General features: G+C 39.8%; 1 protein-coding gene and 1 long non-coding RNA gene across 4 annotated transcripts in view; one reads left to right on the top strand and one right to left on the bottom strand.

Annotated features, from left to right (window-relative positions):
• LOC121507407 overlaps positions 1-13,056 on the top strand; it is a 31,227-nt gene extending 18,171 nt beyond the window's left edge. The window contains exons 3-4 of the long non-coding RNA XR_005991713.1: positions 9,697-9,809; positions 11,519-13,056. This is a non-coding gene — a long non-coding RNA (uncharacterized LOC121507407). The remainder of the gene's footprint in view (positions 1-9,696; positions 9,810-11,518) is intronic.
• Positions 9,561-18,479, bottom strand: part of stab1 (stabilin 1) — a 142,397-nt gene continuing 133,478 nt past the window's right edge. For all 3 annotated transcript variants that reach the window (XM_041783712.1, XM_041783713.1, XM_041783714.1), the window contains 2 exons: positions 15,348-15,449; positions 9,561-9,753 (listed from right to left, as the gene is read on the bottom strand). In XM_041783712.1, coding sequence (XP_041639646.1) covers positions 9,685-9,753; positions 15,348-15,449 — 171 coding nt within the window. In that variant the 3' untranslated portion in view covers positions 9,561-9,684. The remainder of the gene's footprint in view (positions 9,754-15,347; positions 15,450-18,479) is intronic.

Raw genomic sequence — 18,479 nt, 5'->3', positions numbered from 1 at the left:
GACAGCAGAGGGAGGAGGTCAGGCTTGTCTTTGTGTCTTCAATGTCGGGTGAAGAAAAGGAAAGCTATTTAAAGAGAAGGTCTGTAGAAGGAGGACGAATTTAGGGATTTTCAGTTTGAGGCAGTGGAAGAGCTTCAGAGTAACATCAGTCGCTCTCTGCTGGAAAAAAAAAAGCTGGAAGAGAAGAGCAGGAGAGAGAAAGGCATAAGTAACAGGCTCCAGCCATCATAAAAAACATGGCTGCCTTCAAAAACACCATGTGTTGGCTCTGTAAACAACAAAGGTTTCTTCTGCTTAGACAGCCATGAGGAAGAACTGAGACAAGGAAAAGAACAGACCGTGGTGATGATCCGACATGAAAACATCAACCAGAGAGAAAACAGAGACACATTTCGGTGGTTTTCATGTAACAAAATGGAGGGAAGCATTACTGGCAGCAGTGAAATGACAGAAACTCCATCCTGATTATGCAGTCCTAGATCTGATGATGACCAGTCATTGGCTGTAGAAGCTGTTAGTCACAAAACAGAATTTTAGGTTACAGAAAACCTCTGTGCCCAAATCCCCTTCCAGCTCATCAGGACTAATGATTAATATTGATTGATTAGCATGCATGATAGTAATGTTTCACTGGCAGCTCAAAAGGATTTGAAAGGCAGCTGTGGTTGGTCCAGCTTCATCCAGTCTGTAGTCTCTCAGTTACAGTCAAATGGATCGCCATTATACTTAGTTTAGATTGTTATGCTTTCCAGAGGATGGAGCTAGATGACTTTAGTTATCATTTACCCTAAGGCTGGCCATCAGACCATTTTCAAGTCTTAAATGATTTTAAAAACGTGGGGGACATTTTCCAAATGATTTTTATCCTTTAATCCTCTAAATGCACACACTAGACGACTGAACCAGACCGTGACACCACACACCTTCTGTCTGTAAGAGCAGGATCACAGTGGAGACTGTGAACACATGAGAATGCACAGACTGTAGTGTGATCAAATTTGACTTCAGAAGAAAAACAAACATGGACGTTGATCAAATACTCAGCTGGCTGTGCATGTTACACAGTTCAGTTCAGCTAAATTTAAAAAGTAAAAGAATGAGGGTGAAATCCTGGCTGAGATTAAAGTACAGCTGTGTTTGTGTTTGAGAGACAGACGTATGTACCATCCAGTTGATGATGCTTCCTGGTTTGCTGGTTCTCATTGGTTACCCACCACGCTATGAAATAATACCGTTTAATTATGTAACATTACGATCTCCATCTCCATCTTCTTCCGCTTATCCGAGATCGGGTCGCGGGGGCAGCAGCCTAAGCAGGGAGACCCAGACTTCCCTCTCCCCAGCCACTTTGTCCAGCTCTTCCTGGGGGATCCCAAGGCGTTCCCAGGCCAGCCGAGCGACATAGTCTCTCCAGTGTGTCCTAGGTCTTCCCCGGGGTCTCCTCCCAGTGGGACTTGCCCGGAACACCTCACCCGGGAGGTGTCCAGGAGGCATCCGGACCAGATGCCCGAGCCACCTCATCTGGCTCCTCTCAACGCGGAGGAGCAGCGGCTCTACTCCAAGTCTCTCTCGAATGGCCGAGCTTCTAACCCTATCTCTAAGGGATTGCCCAGACACCCTGCGAAGGAGACTCATTTCAGCTGCCTGTATGATCTTGTTCTTTCGGTCACGACCCAAAGCTCATGACCATAGGTGAGGGTGGGAACGTAGATCAACTGGTAAATCGAGAGCTTCGCCTTTTGACTCAGCTCTTTCTTCACCACGACGGACTGGTGCAGAGACCGCATCACTGCAGACACCGCACCGATCCACCTGTCAATCTCTCGCTCCATTCTTCCCTCACTAGTGAACAAGACCCTGAGATACTTGAACTGCTCCACTTGGGGCAGGGTCTCATTCCCAACCCGGAGAGGGCATTCCACCCTTTTCCGACTGAGGACCCTGACCTCAGATTTGGAGGTGCTGATTCTCATCCCAGCCGCTTCACACTCGGTTGAGTGAGAGCTGAAGGTCATGGCCTGATGAAGCAAAAAGAACCACATCATCCACAAAAAGCAATCCTGAGGCCACCAAACCGGACGCCCTTAACGCCCTGGCTGTGCCTAGAAATTCTGTCCATGAAAGTTATGAACAGAACCGGTGATAAAGGGCAGCCCTGGCGGAGTCCAACCCGCACCAGAAACAAGTCCGACTTACTTCCGGCAATGCGGACCAAGCTCTGACACCGGTCGCACAGGGACCGAACCGCCCTTATCAGGGGGTCCGGTACCCGGTACTAAGACTATAGGAATTATGGCAATGGGCGAATTTGCCAAAATGTTGAAGTATCCCTTTAAAGCATAAAGCTTGTTGCACCCTCATATTCAGATTCATGCTACTATGGATTTATTGCTTTTGAACTAATTTTATTGTATTCAGCATTAACATAAATGTATATCGTATCAGGGTTTCTGGCCAAGCACTCCCTGGAAAGTCAAAGCATGCTGCTCAACTTACGTGGGGAGCGTCTTTGAGGAGAGCCTTCTCTGCTGAGTAAAACTGTATACCTCTAGCAGTAAAATATTATTAGTGTTCCTGAATGAACTAAGATTATACAATCACTGTGCCGCATGCTGTGTTGCCTCATTTTGCCCATAGGTTTTGTCATGTGTGGTAAATGGAGCGCACCCTCACTTCTTTTGCAGCAGAGTGTGTGCTCTAGCCCTCATACCAACAAAACTCTTGATTTAAGTGAGGAGCAGAAGGAGCCACAGCACATACCGTGGTTCATTTGAAAATAAATGCTAAAGAGGATGAGAGAAAGGTAGCTTCAGGGGTTTGACCAGGAGCAATGCATAATAACCTGAAGAATTTGAATTTGAAAGAATTTACCCTCAAAGACACAATTTAATTTATTTAATAATTTGAAATTCATGCACAACTGCAGATGTTGTAAAATCAGTGAGCAATCATGTTTAATTATTAGATGATAATAATTATAATTAAAAAAATCATAATTATGATTTTTACCTTTATTTAGTAGTCACAATAAATGGTATATCACTATTTTCAGTAAATGCAAGATTATGACTTGATCAGGGAAAAAAAGCTGTTAAAATGTGGTGCTGTCTGGTCCACACTGATCTTTATTCTAGCATGTTTGGAGCTGTGGCTGCTTCACAAAATAAATGAGGATGAATTTTCAATGGAGCCAGGTGCTGCATGGTTCACTTGTGCTGCAGCACTGCACGTGATCATGATGGGGAACGTCTCAGCATTATTATGCACCCATGTAATGGGAACATAGGACAGGATGCAGCGTCTTGTACTACTTCAGATTTAATGGACTGATTAAAGTGACCCTTGAAGTACCCTTGAAATATTGTCCGTTAACTACATCTTCACTTGTAGCGCCATGGTGAAGTTTCATTTTGATTTATGTTGTACTTTTGGTCTACAAAAAAGGGAAAAGAAAGCATTGTGAATTTTAAATCAGCCTAATTCATTTAGTTTCTTTTGATTAGATAATGACACTAATTTCGATAATGACAGCACAAGCTGAGCAAACGACCGGCTAGCTCAGCCCAAACCCCCACACAAACTCTGCAAAAACATAAAAAAACTAAGATAGTTTTATCTGCTTAAGCCCATCAAGCTAAAAGAGAGTGTGACCAACGCAGGGGGAAATCAAGGATAAATATCGGTGGAGTATTTGAGAAATGGAGAGAGCTTTGCTCGGTGCTCGGGATACATACAGATCCAGAGATGGCCGTCTTTCTGTTGAAAAGGTAAGGCATCACTCCGGACCATGAAATACAATGTAATGTTTTATGTTGTATAAACCATATGCTACATCACGTTAGCTTGCTTACGAAGATGCTGTCCAAACAGCGAGAATGTCACGTTGTTTATTCAGGGTTTTCCAGATAATATTGCATTTTTTTCTTGCTTCCTGGCACTGGACTCAACTTACTGAGTTTGTTTTTTGATACTTAGTTTGTAAAATATCTTCAACACATAATGTCAGCTATCTGCTATCCGCGGTTGAGGCACCATTATCAGATCTAAGCAATGTTTGCCCTGTTGCCTCTGCTCTAAAACGCGTCCCATTCAATACACTTTACACATTACACACGTAAAAAGACAATAAAATCGGTCAATGCTGCACTAAGTAGCGAAGTTGTTCATTCATAGAAATGGTAGCGAAAATATCGTCCTTTTTTAATTGCCTCATATGAACCAATATTTAATTTTGTGCCGTGTCCGCACTAGAGGTTCATTTTTTTCATTTTCATTTTTAGTTTGTGGAACTTTTAAGTGATACTTCACTTACCTCCTCTGTATACATGATGCCGGTAAATCACCTTGGTCTGCGTGTGTATCAGCTGATAAATCGGAGGCTCGTTCATGAGCAAGGAGCGCGCCGTTGTGGACGAGCAGCACAATGCTGTTGTAGTTCACCTAATGGCCGGCGGGGTTGCTACACTAATAGTTTTCTAAATCTTGCATAGAGCCCCTTTAAAGTCAAGAAGAGGGAAAGAGTAGTTGATAGCAGTCGACCTTTTAGAAAGGATTAGTTGTTCCTAATTGAAAACATAAAGTGATGCAGTGCAGTTAGATTTTCAACCTTAATTTAACGCAGTAGAAAAATCCAAAATGACACAAAAACAGATTGAAATTCAAAATAAAGGATAGTAAAGGATTTCTCTTTCAGTGAATTATCCTCCTTTCCTCATGTCTCTTCCTTGTCCCTGTTTTAACTCAACCCTGGGTGGAGCCAAGAGACAAGGAAACACATGAATAGACTGACAAAGACACACTGTATCTGTGTTCATGTATTGGTGTTTAACTCAGAATCCTGCAGACTTTATTTCCTTCGAGTAGCACTGCCTGGGGAACAACTGATTCCAGAGTTTTCTCTGATGTTGTGCGTCATAAAACTACCCATAAAATCCTCTCCAGTTCTCTCTGAGCTCAAACACACAATTCTAACTTGGACGCTACATTCACACATCGTACTAAAGCACTGGGCTCCAAGTATTTTGTCCCTCATTTCATTCAACCCTGGAATAAAATGCCAAATTTGGGGGGCAAGTAGTGATTTCTACATAGAAAATTACCCAAAAGGACATGTTTTGAGCTTTTTACAACTATGTCGAGTGTTCAAAGTGGTAAAATATACACATTCTTAGTTATTAAGCTACTTTTGTGTCCCAAAAGTAGTGAAATATTCTGAAAAGTAGAACCTCACAGAGAAACAGCAGCAGGCAGGAATTAGGAGCTCCTCCATCTAAATCCTGAGCAAGTGTTGTCACACAACACTCATGTATGGTCCATTTCCAAATCCAGACAGTCCCGTAGATGTGCTAGTGTCGTCTTGCATTTTCTAGCCATAAGTAGCAAGACAAGAGTCTGGAGGAGTCTTGTACTGAATAAGGGGCTAGCTGTGCTTCTTTAACATATTAAAAAATCCCTTTTTATTATAGTCAGAAAATGCCTCCATGTATTTACTACATGGAGTGTCCCTAAACTTTACAACCCCCCCCCCCCCAATTTTTTTGCACAGTTTAATTGATTTATATGATGTGGTGCTGGTCAGTATCACACATTACTCAGACCTAACATTGTCTAGTCAGTTAAAGGGACACAAGAGTCTTGAAGAGTCTATGAGCTAAGAGGCTAGCTGAACATCTTTAAAGCTGTAGTAAGCAATTTATTTTTAGTGTCTTATGACCACAAAAACAACACAACCCGTCAGGGTCGTATTGAAGCCATCTAACAGAATAACACACTTCTGCACCGCCTCCTCACGCTGCACTCTCACTTGAAGAAAACCAGCAAGGGACGATGCTCCAGCCAATGAGGAGGCTAGCACTCACAGCCAGTCACGGCTCAGGGCAGAGGGAGTGTTCCTATTGGTTGCTGTGGTAGGTGTGTTTCTGCCTCTCAGCTCAGTGAGAGGTTGATACAATGGTGGAGTTACCAGCGGTGTTCAGTCCTATGTAGAATTTGTTCATGCTGAGATGAAGTGTTTACTTGCCTGTAATCTTGCCATTGATTTCAGTGGAAAAGCGGAGCAAAATCACTCCACGAGAGGTTTGCCACGTCAGTATTCAATTCAGCAGACATGCACGTTCACAAGGAGCTAAGTGAGAAGGGGGGCGGAGCTACGAAGCCCAAACACAGAGAACAGGAAGGTAGGGGGAGTAGAGTTGATTCGACACGGTTCTCGTTGAATATTACATACTTGAGCTTTAACGTACAAAATAATCCTCATGCTTTTAATTGAAACAATGATCAACTATCAACCCCGTTATAAGCACCATAACAAGTCTCAAGTGATGACATGCCACTCCTAAATGAGCCTGTTCTACATAGCAGCTCTTAAATATGAGCCACAGTAGCTAGTTCCTATTTGAGTGTCAGTTGCCTTTTCCTCCATCCTTCGTCATTATTTAATCCACATTTAAAAAGCCAAACTGGTTCCAAATGAAGAACCGTTTGGGAGCCAAACAATCAGCTGAGCTAAGCCAAATGATTTAGATTTTAAAAGCTAGGAACATTTTCCTGTCACAACAAGTGGGGCTGAAGGTTGGTGAGATGGGTATCAGCTGAGGAAGCACAGACCACTTTGTGGAAAATGGCCCATACACTAGTGTTGTGTGACTCCACTCTTCCAGACTTTAGACAGAGACTTTTATAGTTCCTACATGCTGCTGTTTCTCTGAGTTTCTTAAACTTCTTTTAATTTTTTGCCTGAATATTTCATTACTTTAGGGAAACAAAAGTAGCTTAAGAATTTGAAATGCTTCTATTTTTACACTTTGAATACTTAGCATAGTTGTAAACTCCTTAAAACATGGACTTCTCAGTGGCGTTTCTCTGTGTAAAAATCACTTCTTGCCCCCCCTTGGTGGAGTTCTCCACTGCTGCGTGATGTCATCTGCAACAACCTGAAGCTTTGGGGCGCAGATGGCCTAGCAGTTAGGTTGGCGCCCCTTTTATGCAGCCAGACAGGTTTAAGTCTGGCCTGTAGCTTCTGTCCTGAAAGTTGTTTCCCACTCATGTTTCTGACTCTATTCACTGTCCCATATCTATTAATAATAATAATAATAATAATAATAATAATAATAATAATAATAATGGTCCATGCTTTCTAGAGAAATAACTGATAATGTATGTTTTTTCTAGCATCATATTGACATTTAAATTCTAATATCATGACAACCCTGGTCAATATCTAGGAGTGTGTAAGAGGCTTTAAGGACATAGAGTAGGAATGCACCACAAAACCTCCCTGTGGTGAGATCTGATCGCTGGTATTGTGTGAGGTTGGTGGTCCCATCAGTGTCCGATGAGCCTGCAGTGGTTTTCTCCGTTTATTGACATACTCAGCACATTCACTGCCTCTGTGCTGACGTCCAACACCATCAATGATTAATGACAAACAGCAGCACAAGGATGGGGTTAACATCATCTCAGAGGGGTTGATTTTAAGTGATGGTTGGAATTCCAATCCTGCTGGTTTGGACTGGAAGCACGGATAATTGAAAATGTTTCTGAACATTTTGTCTTCAATAATTTTGTAATCAACTTTTCTCTTTGGATTTAGCCAAAAATTGACATGGTATGAATCACAATTTTTTGGAGGGTACTGTTACTGCTTTCATATTCAATTTCTTGTTCCAAGTTGGTTAAATCTTCAATTCATGTCTCAAGATTTTTGCACTGGTTTGTGACTTGGTTGTGATTTTGTCCTTATTTGTTGCATCTAGGGTGCTTTTTATTATCATTCTTGACTTTTTGTCTAAAAAGGTACAGTTAACTAGTAATTTTTGTTTTGTTTTTATTTCTAATGTTTAACAAGATATTGATGTACAAATTTCAAAAAACAATTTTTTATAAAAACTCAATCATGTACGTCTCCGGGGATGGCCACCATTTTCTTGGTGTTTCTGAAAGAATTCCTTTTCATGTTTTATAAATACCATCATTCCTTGACTGATAAATCCACTGCAGGAGTGCCAGTTCATCTGGTCTGGTGAGGCTCAAACCCTGCTTACAGTATGCTAATCCATCTGTGCTGGCTCTTTATTTAGCATTTTCACTTTACATTAATACGTCTCCAGTGATGACCTCTTTTTCAGAGAACAGCCCAGCATCATTTGTGTCATTTTCCACTGGCCATGGCTGTCTGTTCACACGACTTCTGTCGTGAAAGCTCCACTAACGTGTGACACGATCCACACATATCTGTGGAGAGGGTTTTATACTCCTTCCTAGGCTCTCAGCCTTACTGTGGCTTTCTTGTGTTTGTCCAGCCTCGCTGGTCATTTGTTGTCTTAAATTGAGGAGTCTTTTACTCTAACCAGTATCCAATAAGGTTAATGTGCTATTTGTATTTCCCTGGTTGCTTTAGATTTATGGCTCTTTATTATTTATTTCTTGTTGACGGAAAGGTAGTCTCTGCCTGTCAAGTGATCTGTTAGTCAAATGAGATGAGCCAATCAGTGCGCAGTGAGGTTTTTCCTAAATATAATCAAAATGATTGTGGTACAAAAAAATTCACCCCCTGTACAGTGAGGACGTGAAGACATTAGCTAATGAGACTCGCCTTTTTTTTTTTTTTTTTAACCAGGCTGTAAAACAGTTTATTTGTAGTTTAAAAAGTGGCTTTTTAACATGTGTTGCGTTAGTAACTTCCGGTGTTCCTGCAGCCAGCCTCAGGTGGACACTTGTGGTATTGCAGTTTTTTGCACTTACACATTGGCTTCATTTTTCAGGACTGGAGGTTGCCGCTTGGTTTTGACACAAAGTTTGGACTCCACTTTACAGGGACTTTAACTAGGCACTACAGTGGAAGCACAGACACCTAAAAGGCTGTATTCAGTCATGTCTTTCATGTGTTTTCACCGGTGTGCCACAGCACATTGGGTGAAAATAGCAGGTCTAAGCTACTAAATCAGTCTGGATAAAGACCTCCCAGACTGCCTCTGTATGCTGCCTCATCTACTGGATAACAAATCTTAATAGATTATGAGGCATGTTAACACCAAGAATTAATAACCTCTTGATATCTGATTATTCAGTACAGTTGTTAATGTGAGGTGTAAACAGGGTCTCAGTTTGACTCTAAAGACTAAGTTATGTAGAGGCCTTACTGGTTTATTTCTCCCATATGAGCAAGAAAAAGAAACCAGTTTGATTTGCTGAACGATTGTTTGTAGAATCCTTAAAAGGAGATTAGTGACTTTTGTAATAATAAGTGGCTTTACATATTTGATCTCTTATGCCTTTGTAACATAAAAAATGAAATACAAAGTTTGGGTCAAACCTTGCGTTTCTTTACATATAAAATAATTATTGTGGCTCCCTAATGAAACACAAACCTCCATACAAATACAGGGTTTTGGATCAGTACTCTAGTATTGATTGGATTAGTAATGGGTTTCAGTTCTGAAAAAGTATGGCTGGTGAATCCCAAATGACAGTTCTTTATAGATTTACACCTTTTAGAAACAAAACCCACATATTTTTATTTAAATGAAAAAAAAAATACTCCATCAATTGGATTTCCATGTTTATTTATTTAAAGAAATCAAACGACTTTTATTTCTCATTCAGGTACAAATGAAGAGATGAGTTGAATTCTAAATCATGAAAAAAGGCACCAGGTTTGATTGTAAACATTTAGTTTTCTTTGATTTATTGTTCCAGGTCCAGGATCTTTGGAGGTTCCTCAGGTTCTGCTGACTCAGCGCCCTGACCTCCGTCCTGTAAGAAGAAAGAATGATCTTAATCCAGGAAACTCCACACCGAGTACCATACAAGTATGTGGAGCAGGGCTAACCAAAACTTGATCCAAAAAGAGGCAACTGGACTTGGGTCTGCTTAACCAAGTCCAGTTGACACTTTTTGGACCAAGATCTGGATTAACAGATTCTGGATAACTGAGAACGTACAAGGACTAAAAGCAGGGTTCTTCACTTGGCCTTGAGGTGAAGATTTACAACAGTTACCTCCATTCAAATGTAGTCCATTCTAGGCTAACTAAAACCAAAACACACTTCAGACTGGGAGAAGGACAATTAGGCTGTAATTATTTCAATTACAATTGACTTAAAACTTATTTTGTTTTGTTTTTGTTTCTTAAACTCCTGGTCCTGATAAACATTAACCCCAATACACTAAAGATAGCACAATATAAATAATTGACCAAAGTGTAATAAAAGTTCATAGTTTATATGCCATAGATAAAAATATAAAAAATAGACTTATTCTAAAGGATGGCATCGTTCCCAGTGTCTCCATAACTGAAACTGGTAACGCACTGATGTTAGCACTAGGGCAGTCAGTGTTGATGCAGTAATCGTGATTAAGGTCTGTATTACTGCATTCATTTTTAAACCACTGCAGCCTACTCTCTGCAGCCACAGTGATGTAAAAAAAAGGCCACCACTGCTCCTTCATGTCTTATGTCACTTTAAAAAACTCAGAAAAGTAGGCAAGGTTGCTCAATTGTGGTCACAAACATTCTGATTGATACTGAAATCCCATTTTCACATGTACCCTTTGGTGCCTGAATTTCAAGTGATTAAATAAATCCATCCTGTTGTCTGGAGTAGAAACCCTAACCCTTGAGACAAATTTGGTAAGTTATTCTGCATTGTTCCAGGTCTGACTCCTCAAAACAAGTGCTGAAACCCTTCAGTTGGTTGATTAGTTGGTTGATGAGCCTTTGTCTGACCAAAATCTCAGAGGGAGAGAGAGAGGAAGATAAAGAGAGGGCATGCTGCAGTGGCTAATCAAGCACAGAGAGTGAAGAAGGAGACACAATCAAAGTAGGAACTCAGGGGAAATGTTTGACAGCGGTTAGTCACCGAGTGTAAAATTGGGCAACATGTCAGATTTCTGGTGGTAACTGGAGCATCCTATGGAATTCTAACAAAACTGTATCTGTCCCTTCTGTACTGTAGAAATACACAAAAATCAAAGATGCAGGAGTCCTTGGAGGAGGTGCTCCCTATATGGGAATAAAAGGCTTATTCTAAGTTCATAGAAATAAAACAATTTTATACATTCAGGTGATTAAACACTAAAATAGATAGGCCTGATAAAAAATAACATGCTTAATTTTTACCAAGTTTGGTCTGCTAGGCTGAATATTACACACAGTGTTGATTTTGGCAGCTATTTTTAATTTTAGTCTTAGTTTTAGTCTTTAAATGAAATGCATTTTAGTTTTAGTCACATTTAGTCATTTCTATCCTTTTTAGTTTTAGTCTAGTTTTAGTCCATTAAAAGTCCTCACATTTTAGTCTCTACTTTTAGTCCAAGCATTTATTTTATTTGTTAACATTAGTGTCTGTTAACATCAGTGTCTGATACAGGCTGATGAAGCCTAAATCCCCAGAATGTGCTGGGCACTGATTGGAAGCACCTATTTCTGTGCATTTCTTCATCATTATTGTAAATTTATGAACAAAAACAGAATGTTGGTTTTCTGATTTGCAACGACGCTTTGTGTTTTGCGGTTTAGTGTCCTCAATTAAAAACCTGAAGCAAACAGTGGAGCTGGGCGGCGCTGGTCTGACTCATACTGATATTGTTTTGATTAAGAGCCCCCTGGTGGCTGAATTTTACATACTCTGCATTAAAGGACTGATGTTTTATGTCTGAACTCTGTTTAAATATTAATATCAGACAAAATTATTTTGTAGACACTAGGATATTGGCAAAACTCCAATATTATGTTGATGATTGTGATTAGTTTCCCAGCACTAGCAGTAAGTTACTCTACAGAGCTGGGCCTTTTAATACTCAGAAGCAGCAGTTTCATCACGCTCTTTGAAACCACCAGACCCCATCAACAAACAGCAGTTTTAACTCTCAGCAGACAAGCTTAAGATAAAATGACTGTTTATGAAAATGCAGTCTGGTAGGTTTCAGGGAGGGGATATAACAGGATTTTTTCATTTACATATATTCTTTTTGCTTTTTATCATAAAGGCTTTTTTTTCTGTAGGGATCCTGTCCATAATGGTGTCAGAATAACAATTTAAGCCCATCAGCAGATAAAGGAAGAAACTTAAAAGAGTTTACATCAGGACACAAGGATATGGTCTTAGTCTAACAGCTTGTCATGATGCCTTGGTAAAACCTTCAGTTTAGCTCTACGCCGAGTACACCACCAAAAATTGGGCTCCAATGATTGGCTTCACAGTTTGATGTGCAGGTAAACTGAAACCTATCATGGCACTCTTTGTTGATTGTCCAGTGCCAGGCTGTATCAATCAGAGGCTAAGCACAGTGAACTCTACCAGGTGGTAGAGAAAAATCTTTACAAGGTCGGCGACTGTTCAGTCCTCTTCCCCTCTCCTCATTCATCTCATTGAATCAACTGGAGATGGAGAGTTTCTGATTGGCAGTTTGAGATTAAAAAAGGAATCCCAATGTGTTTGCTTGGTGATATGACTGTCTATGGAAAAGACATGTTTGTTTGCAGTAAAAATACCCTGAGATAGCGAGTTCAACCTGAGCATCATCATCACAACTTCACAATGCACTGTGGTGGCTGTTTAAGTCAATGTAATTCCCACTGCACAAATTATTTTAAGAAGAATCATCCTTAATGTAACATTGCAGCCAACTATAGGCTTTTTAGGCATCTAGTGCTCTCACTTCCTTATGAACGAGTAATCAGTTATTCCCAACTCAATATTTTAAGAGGAATTTTGGACAACAGGACAATTTCCCAACATGCACCACTTCTTAGCTTTTTGAGGTGCACTGCTGTTTCAGTATTGTGCTGCTCATCAGTGCTACGTGTCTGTAGGACAGCTGTCTATAAATCCCAGTGGTGAATGAAATGACTGCTGAGAGCTTTCCATGAGTCTGTAGAAACAGCCACTTTGTAGAAAAATCTGCTCTCAGTTCTCTCAGTTTAAAATTCCGATTTGTTTTTTTCTTTTGTCTTCAGAGTCCTATAACTTTTTTTAAAAATCAAGTGACACTAATGAAGTAGATACAGTGCATCCAGGAAGTATGCACAACACTTCACTTTTTCCACATTTTGTTAGTTACAGCCTCATTCCAAAATGAAATAAATTCATTTTTTTCCTCAAAATTCTACACACAACACCCCATAATGACAACGTGAAAAATGTTTTTTTTTCTTTTAATTTTTGCAAATTTAATGAAAATAAAAAACTAAGATATCACATGTACATAAGTATTCACAGCCTTTGCTCAATACTTTGTCAATGCACCTTTAGCAGCAATTACAGCCTCAAGTCTTTTTGAGTATGATACCACAAGCTTGGCACACCTCTCTTTAGGCAGTTTCGCCCATTCCTCTTTGCAGCACCTCTCAAGCTCCATCAGGTTGTATGAGGAGCATCAGTGCACAGCCATTTTCAGATGTCTCCAGAGATGTTCAATCAGATTCAAGTCTGGGCTCTGGCTGGGCCACTCAAGGACATTTGCAGAGTTGTCCTGAAGCCACTCCTTTGATATTTTGGCTGTGTGCTCAGGGTCGTTGTCCTGCTGAAAGATGAACCGTCGCCTCAGTCTGAGGTCAAAAGTGCTCTGGGACAGGTTTTCATCCAGGATGTCTCTGTACTTTGCTGCATTCATCTTTCCCTATATCCTGACTAGTCTCCCAGTTCCTGCCGCTGAAGAACATCCCCACAGCATGATGCTGCCGCCACCATGTTTCACTGTAGGGATGGTATTGGCCAGGTGATGAGCAGTGCCTGGTTTCCTCCAAACATGACGCCTGACATTCACACCAAAGAGTTCAATCTTTGTCTCATCAGACCAGAGAATTTTGTTTCTCATGGTCAGAGTTCTTCAGGTGCCTTTTGGCAAACTCCAGACGGGCTGCCATGTGCCTTTTACTAAGGAGTGGCTTCCGTCTGGCCACTCTACCATACAGACCTGATTAGTGGTTTCATGCAGAGATGGTTGACCTTCTGGAAGATTCTCCTCTCTCCACAGAGGACGACTGGAGCTCTGACAGAGTGACCATCGGTTTCTTGGTCACCTCCCTGACTAAGGCCCTTCTCCCCTGATTGCTCAGTTTAGACGGGCGGCCAGCTCTAGGAAGAGTCCTGGTGGTTCCGAACTTCTTCCATTTATGGATGATGGAGGCCACTGTGCTCATTGGGACCTTAAAAGCAGCAGAAATTTTTCTGTACCCTTCCCCAGATTTGTGCCTCGAGACAATCCTGTCTCGGAGGTCTACAGACAATTCCTTTGACTTCATGCTTGGTTTGTGCTCTGACATGCACTGTCACCTGTGAGACCTTATATAGACAGGTGTGTGCCTTTCCAAATCATGTCCAATCAACTGAATTTACCACAGGTGGACTCCAATTAAGCTGTTGGAACATCTCAAGGATGATCAGTGGAAACACCTGAGCTCAATTTTGAGCTTCGTGGTAAAGGCTGTGAATACTTATGTACATGTGATGTCTTAGTTTTTTATTTTTAATAAATTAGCAAAAATTTCAAAAAAACATTTTACACATTGTCATTATGGGGTATTGTGTGTAGAATTTTAAGGAAAAAAAAAGAATTTATTCCATTTTGGAATGAGGCTGTAACATAACAAAATGTGGAAAAAGTGAAGCGTTGTGAATACTTTCCAGAAGCACTGTATATTCTTAAATCCCAGGTTGTCCTGGAAAAAAAAAAAAAAAAAAAGAACTGCTGTAAAACAGTTAGGAGATAACATCACCACTGTTTTTAGCAACAGGATAGCAAAATAGGCTATATCTCTTATTTAGTCGCCCATTGTTATGCTCTATTTCTCTCTCTTTGCTCACAGCATCTTTGGGTTGAAATCCAAATGTGTATTTGTTTTTCTTCTAAAAACTTTGATACTATGTCACTGTCAAACATAAAAACAATGGATATTATGTCATTTAAAGCCATGGTACTGAAAAGTATGTAAGTTTTAAACATTTCAACAAACTTATAAAGCACAGTTGAACTAGTATTTCACTGATATGCAAGTTTATGGCGGATATCTTGCACTACATGTAATAGTCTTTCTGTCAACTACTTGAATTGTGTGGATGCGATATTGGTGAAATGTTGCATTAAAAAGTCAACAAGGAGAACTTGGTACTATCCAGAGCTGCACTTTAAGAGTTCAAAGTAAGCTTCTAAATTACAGAACTGCTACTTTCACTGCTCTTCATTGTTTGTTACTAGTATCACAAGTATCACAGCCCCACCAAAACTCACTCTTTGGATTTTTTTTGTCTGTTTTGACTGAACCCTTGTGGTTTAGTTTGAAAAACAGAGATTTCAACTCGTTTGCTGATGTAAGACTTCAGCCAGACTCTGATTGGTCTACTTACCCCAAATGGCTCGCTGAAGGCTCTGGAGCCGCTGTACAGAGGGTTGGGGATGGAGACCAGTGTGGGTTTCTTACTACCACCTGCACCATCCTCATCATCATTCTGGCACAAAGACAATAAAAAAGGAAAAATGTTCACAAATTAATAGCCGAGAGATGATAAAATACCAGCGGTCAAATCCCCAATAACAGTATTTTTCTTACAGATCAGAAAATCAAATTTCCTTGAGTTTAAATCTGCTCTAAAGCACCAGATTCTGCAGTTGACAGGTTCATACAAATCAAGTGTAAATGAACTCTCCTGTGTCTATGAACTATTGACATTATTGTAAGAATGAACACCTCCAGGTAAGGACCAGAGATCACTTCATAGTTCATTATCATTTTAATCTTTGTTACTATCTTTGCTCCGCTTGTGTGGTGCAAAAAAGGCAGCTTGAGAAAAATAGATGAGCTATTTGATAACTAAGTTAGTGTGCTAGGATGCACTTTGTTGAATTTCTAATAACTTTATCTTTTTTTTCAACATTTAAATGACGCTCTTGCATGCTGGTTTCATCGTTAATTCTCAGTTTGTGTTCAATGCATGTATTTACCAATGCTTCCTCATTTTTTTCCTGAATCATCAGCTGTTCATATCACCTGCTCACACCTATCCATTAGCACTACTCCACTGCTGCTTAACCTTGCAAAGCCATTAGATTGGCCAGATTCAATGTTTGTGATCAAGCGGAACCATCTTACAAAGCATCAATCAGAAATGATTGTGCCAGGTCTGAGAATTGACCAAACCAGTCAGCATCATTCGAGCAGAATGAGAAAGTAGCTTCAGACGATATTTAATTTTACTGCAAGCCAGTAACGACTGCCACCTGTGTAGCACTTAGCTAGGATGTAGTTCTAGTATAGAGGCAGCTTCATTGGAACTAGACCACATTTCATTATTAAAACAAAAGCAAAAATCGCACTGACGGCTTTTCCTGGTGAAATGGAGGTTTTTGCTCTTCTCCTGACTGACTTTGGCATGAGTTTGATTCACCTGGCTCCAGTGATAGTCGCTGCTGTTTCCACCCAGAGCTTTGCATGCCCACTACATCATATATTTATTCACTCTTATTGGCCTGTATTAAATGAAACGGACAGTATGTTTGTTCAATCACCCTCCAAAGGCTGGCCACACTCTATAATTTTCACAAACACTGGAGACAACAGACATTAGGACAGTTTCAAATTATTTCTCATCTTAAGATCCTCTGAGCGCACACAGTAGATGAGTCAGCCAGACCGTCAGACCACTGGAGACCACACACCTGCCAATGACCTCACAGTGAAGATCCCCCACATATGGGATTTCAAAGAATCTCATGTGATAAACCGCGACTTCAGAAGGAAAACAAACATGTTAGACTATCTAAATCCTCAGCTGGCTTTCCCGGCATGTTATAGTTGCAGCAAAAAATTATAAAACATGGAAAAGAACAAGGATTAAATCCTGTCTGGAATGACAACATAGTTCTGTTTGTGTCTGTGACCGGTGAAAGTATCAAACATCCAGCTGGTGACATTTCCCAGTCTGCTCACTCTCATTGGTTGTTTTGGGAATTCAGGAGGCACTACAAATTAGAATTGTAAATACCAAACTTGTTTGATATACTTAGGGGTGTGACCAGCCAAAGTGTCCTAATCTCTTTTTGCCTTCCAGGCCCCTGTGCTGGTCATGTGACTAAAATCTATAAATTGCTGGGATTCTTTTGTTATTAAAGGCAGTTTACCCGATCACTCTATCTCCCTGTGGAGTTCAAGTGCCAAAGACCCCCTATCCATATCTCAATATCACATCCATGTAATCTAATATTGATCTTTGATTAAATTAGTTGGAATGATAAATAAAGCTGCAGTCAGAGACCAGTAAACATCAAAAACTTTGTAGTGTTGTCAACCTTTGGTCTTAAAATGTTAATCTCCCCTTGGTTGATTTAACCCCCAGAGGTTCCTGGGACCATTTTCTGTACATTCTGTTTTATATTTTCATTCAATTTTGGCTGTTTTGAATGAATAAAGCTCAAATTGCCAGAGGATATTCATTTTAACAAATTTTTGAATAGTTGTATCAGGTTGTTAAATACGCCTAAAATGGCTAAGCTATGAAAAAAACAATAAATTTGTTCCTTTGGACAAAAACTGCCCCATTGAAAACCACCGAAAATGCCATTTTTAAACCCACTTTTATCTTAATCTAATGCATTCCTTGATGGTAAGATTTAATTTTTTACTACTGGCCTTCAGTTTTTAATTTTTATATTAGTCAACCAGATTCTGCTACCTTTTCCCCATTCTAAGCATGCAACAAAATCTCGCACTTTTACTGTTTTCTAAAAGGGTTAGTTGCTGCTAAAATATTAGTGTGTGCCACTTTCAATGTTAGATAATGGTGTGTGTGTGTGTGTGTGTGTGTGTGTGTGTGTGCAGGTGAGAGTGGGATGCGTGTGTGTGTCTCTTTTATGTCCAGCTTCATGCACACTCTGTTTATTCAATAATAAAAACAAATCACAGTTTTTGCCACTTTTGATGTTCGATAATGGTGTGTGCGTATGTGCGTGTGTGGGTTGGGGTGTGTGTGTGCATGGGTGAGGGTGTGTGTGTCTCTTTCATGTCCAGCTTCAAGCACACTGTGTTTATTCAATAATAAAAACAAGTTACAACAGTTGAAGGGTTTTTTTTCCAATGAAAAACAGTGGGGTTATGGAATCATACTGCCCTTTAAAGGGTTAAAATATCCAAAATATAATTATTATTTGATATGTATATTTCAAGCTGAGGTAATTTAACAAGACTGAATCTTTTAAAGTGGAAAAAATAGTAATGTATCATATTTTTACAGCAATTTTTGAGAAGTGGCTGATTTCTGCCTGAAGGAACAAATGTATGAAATTTTCTTTAAATCTGACACTACAGAAAAAATAAAAATGCATGAAAATCAATGTTGCTGCCAATCATTATCCCATCTCAGGGCCTAATAATAATAATAATAATAATAACAATAACAATAACAATAATAATAATAAGCAAATACTAATTGAAATGTATTTTTTGGAAATTATTTTAGTTTTTAGTTTTTGTTTTTTTTTTTTCA

Source organism: Cheilinus undulatus, linkage group 3, assembly GCF_018320785.1.
Source record: "Cheilinus undulatus linkage group 3, ASM1832078v1, whole genome shotgun sequence".
Lineage (NCBI taxonomy): Eukaryota > Metazoa > Chordata > Actinopteri > Labriformes > Labridae > Cheilinus > Cheilinus undulatus.
Note: the sequence above shows the minus strand (reverse complement) of the source record. Positions and strands in the feature narration are given on the sequence as shown.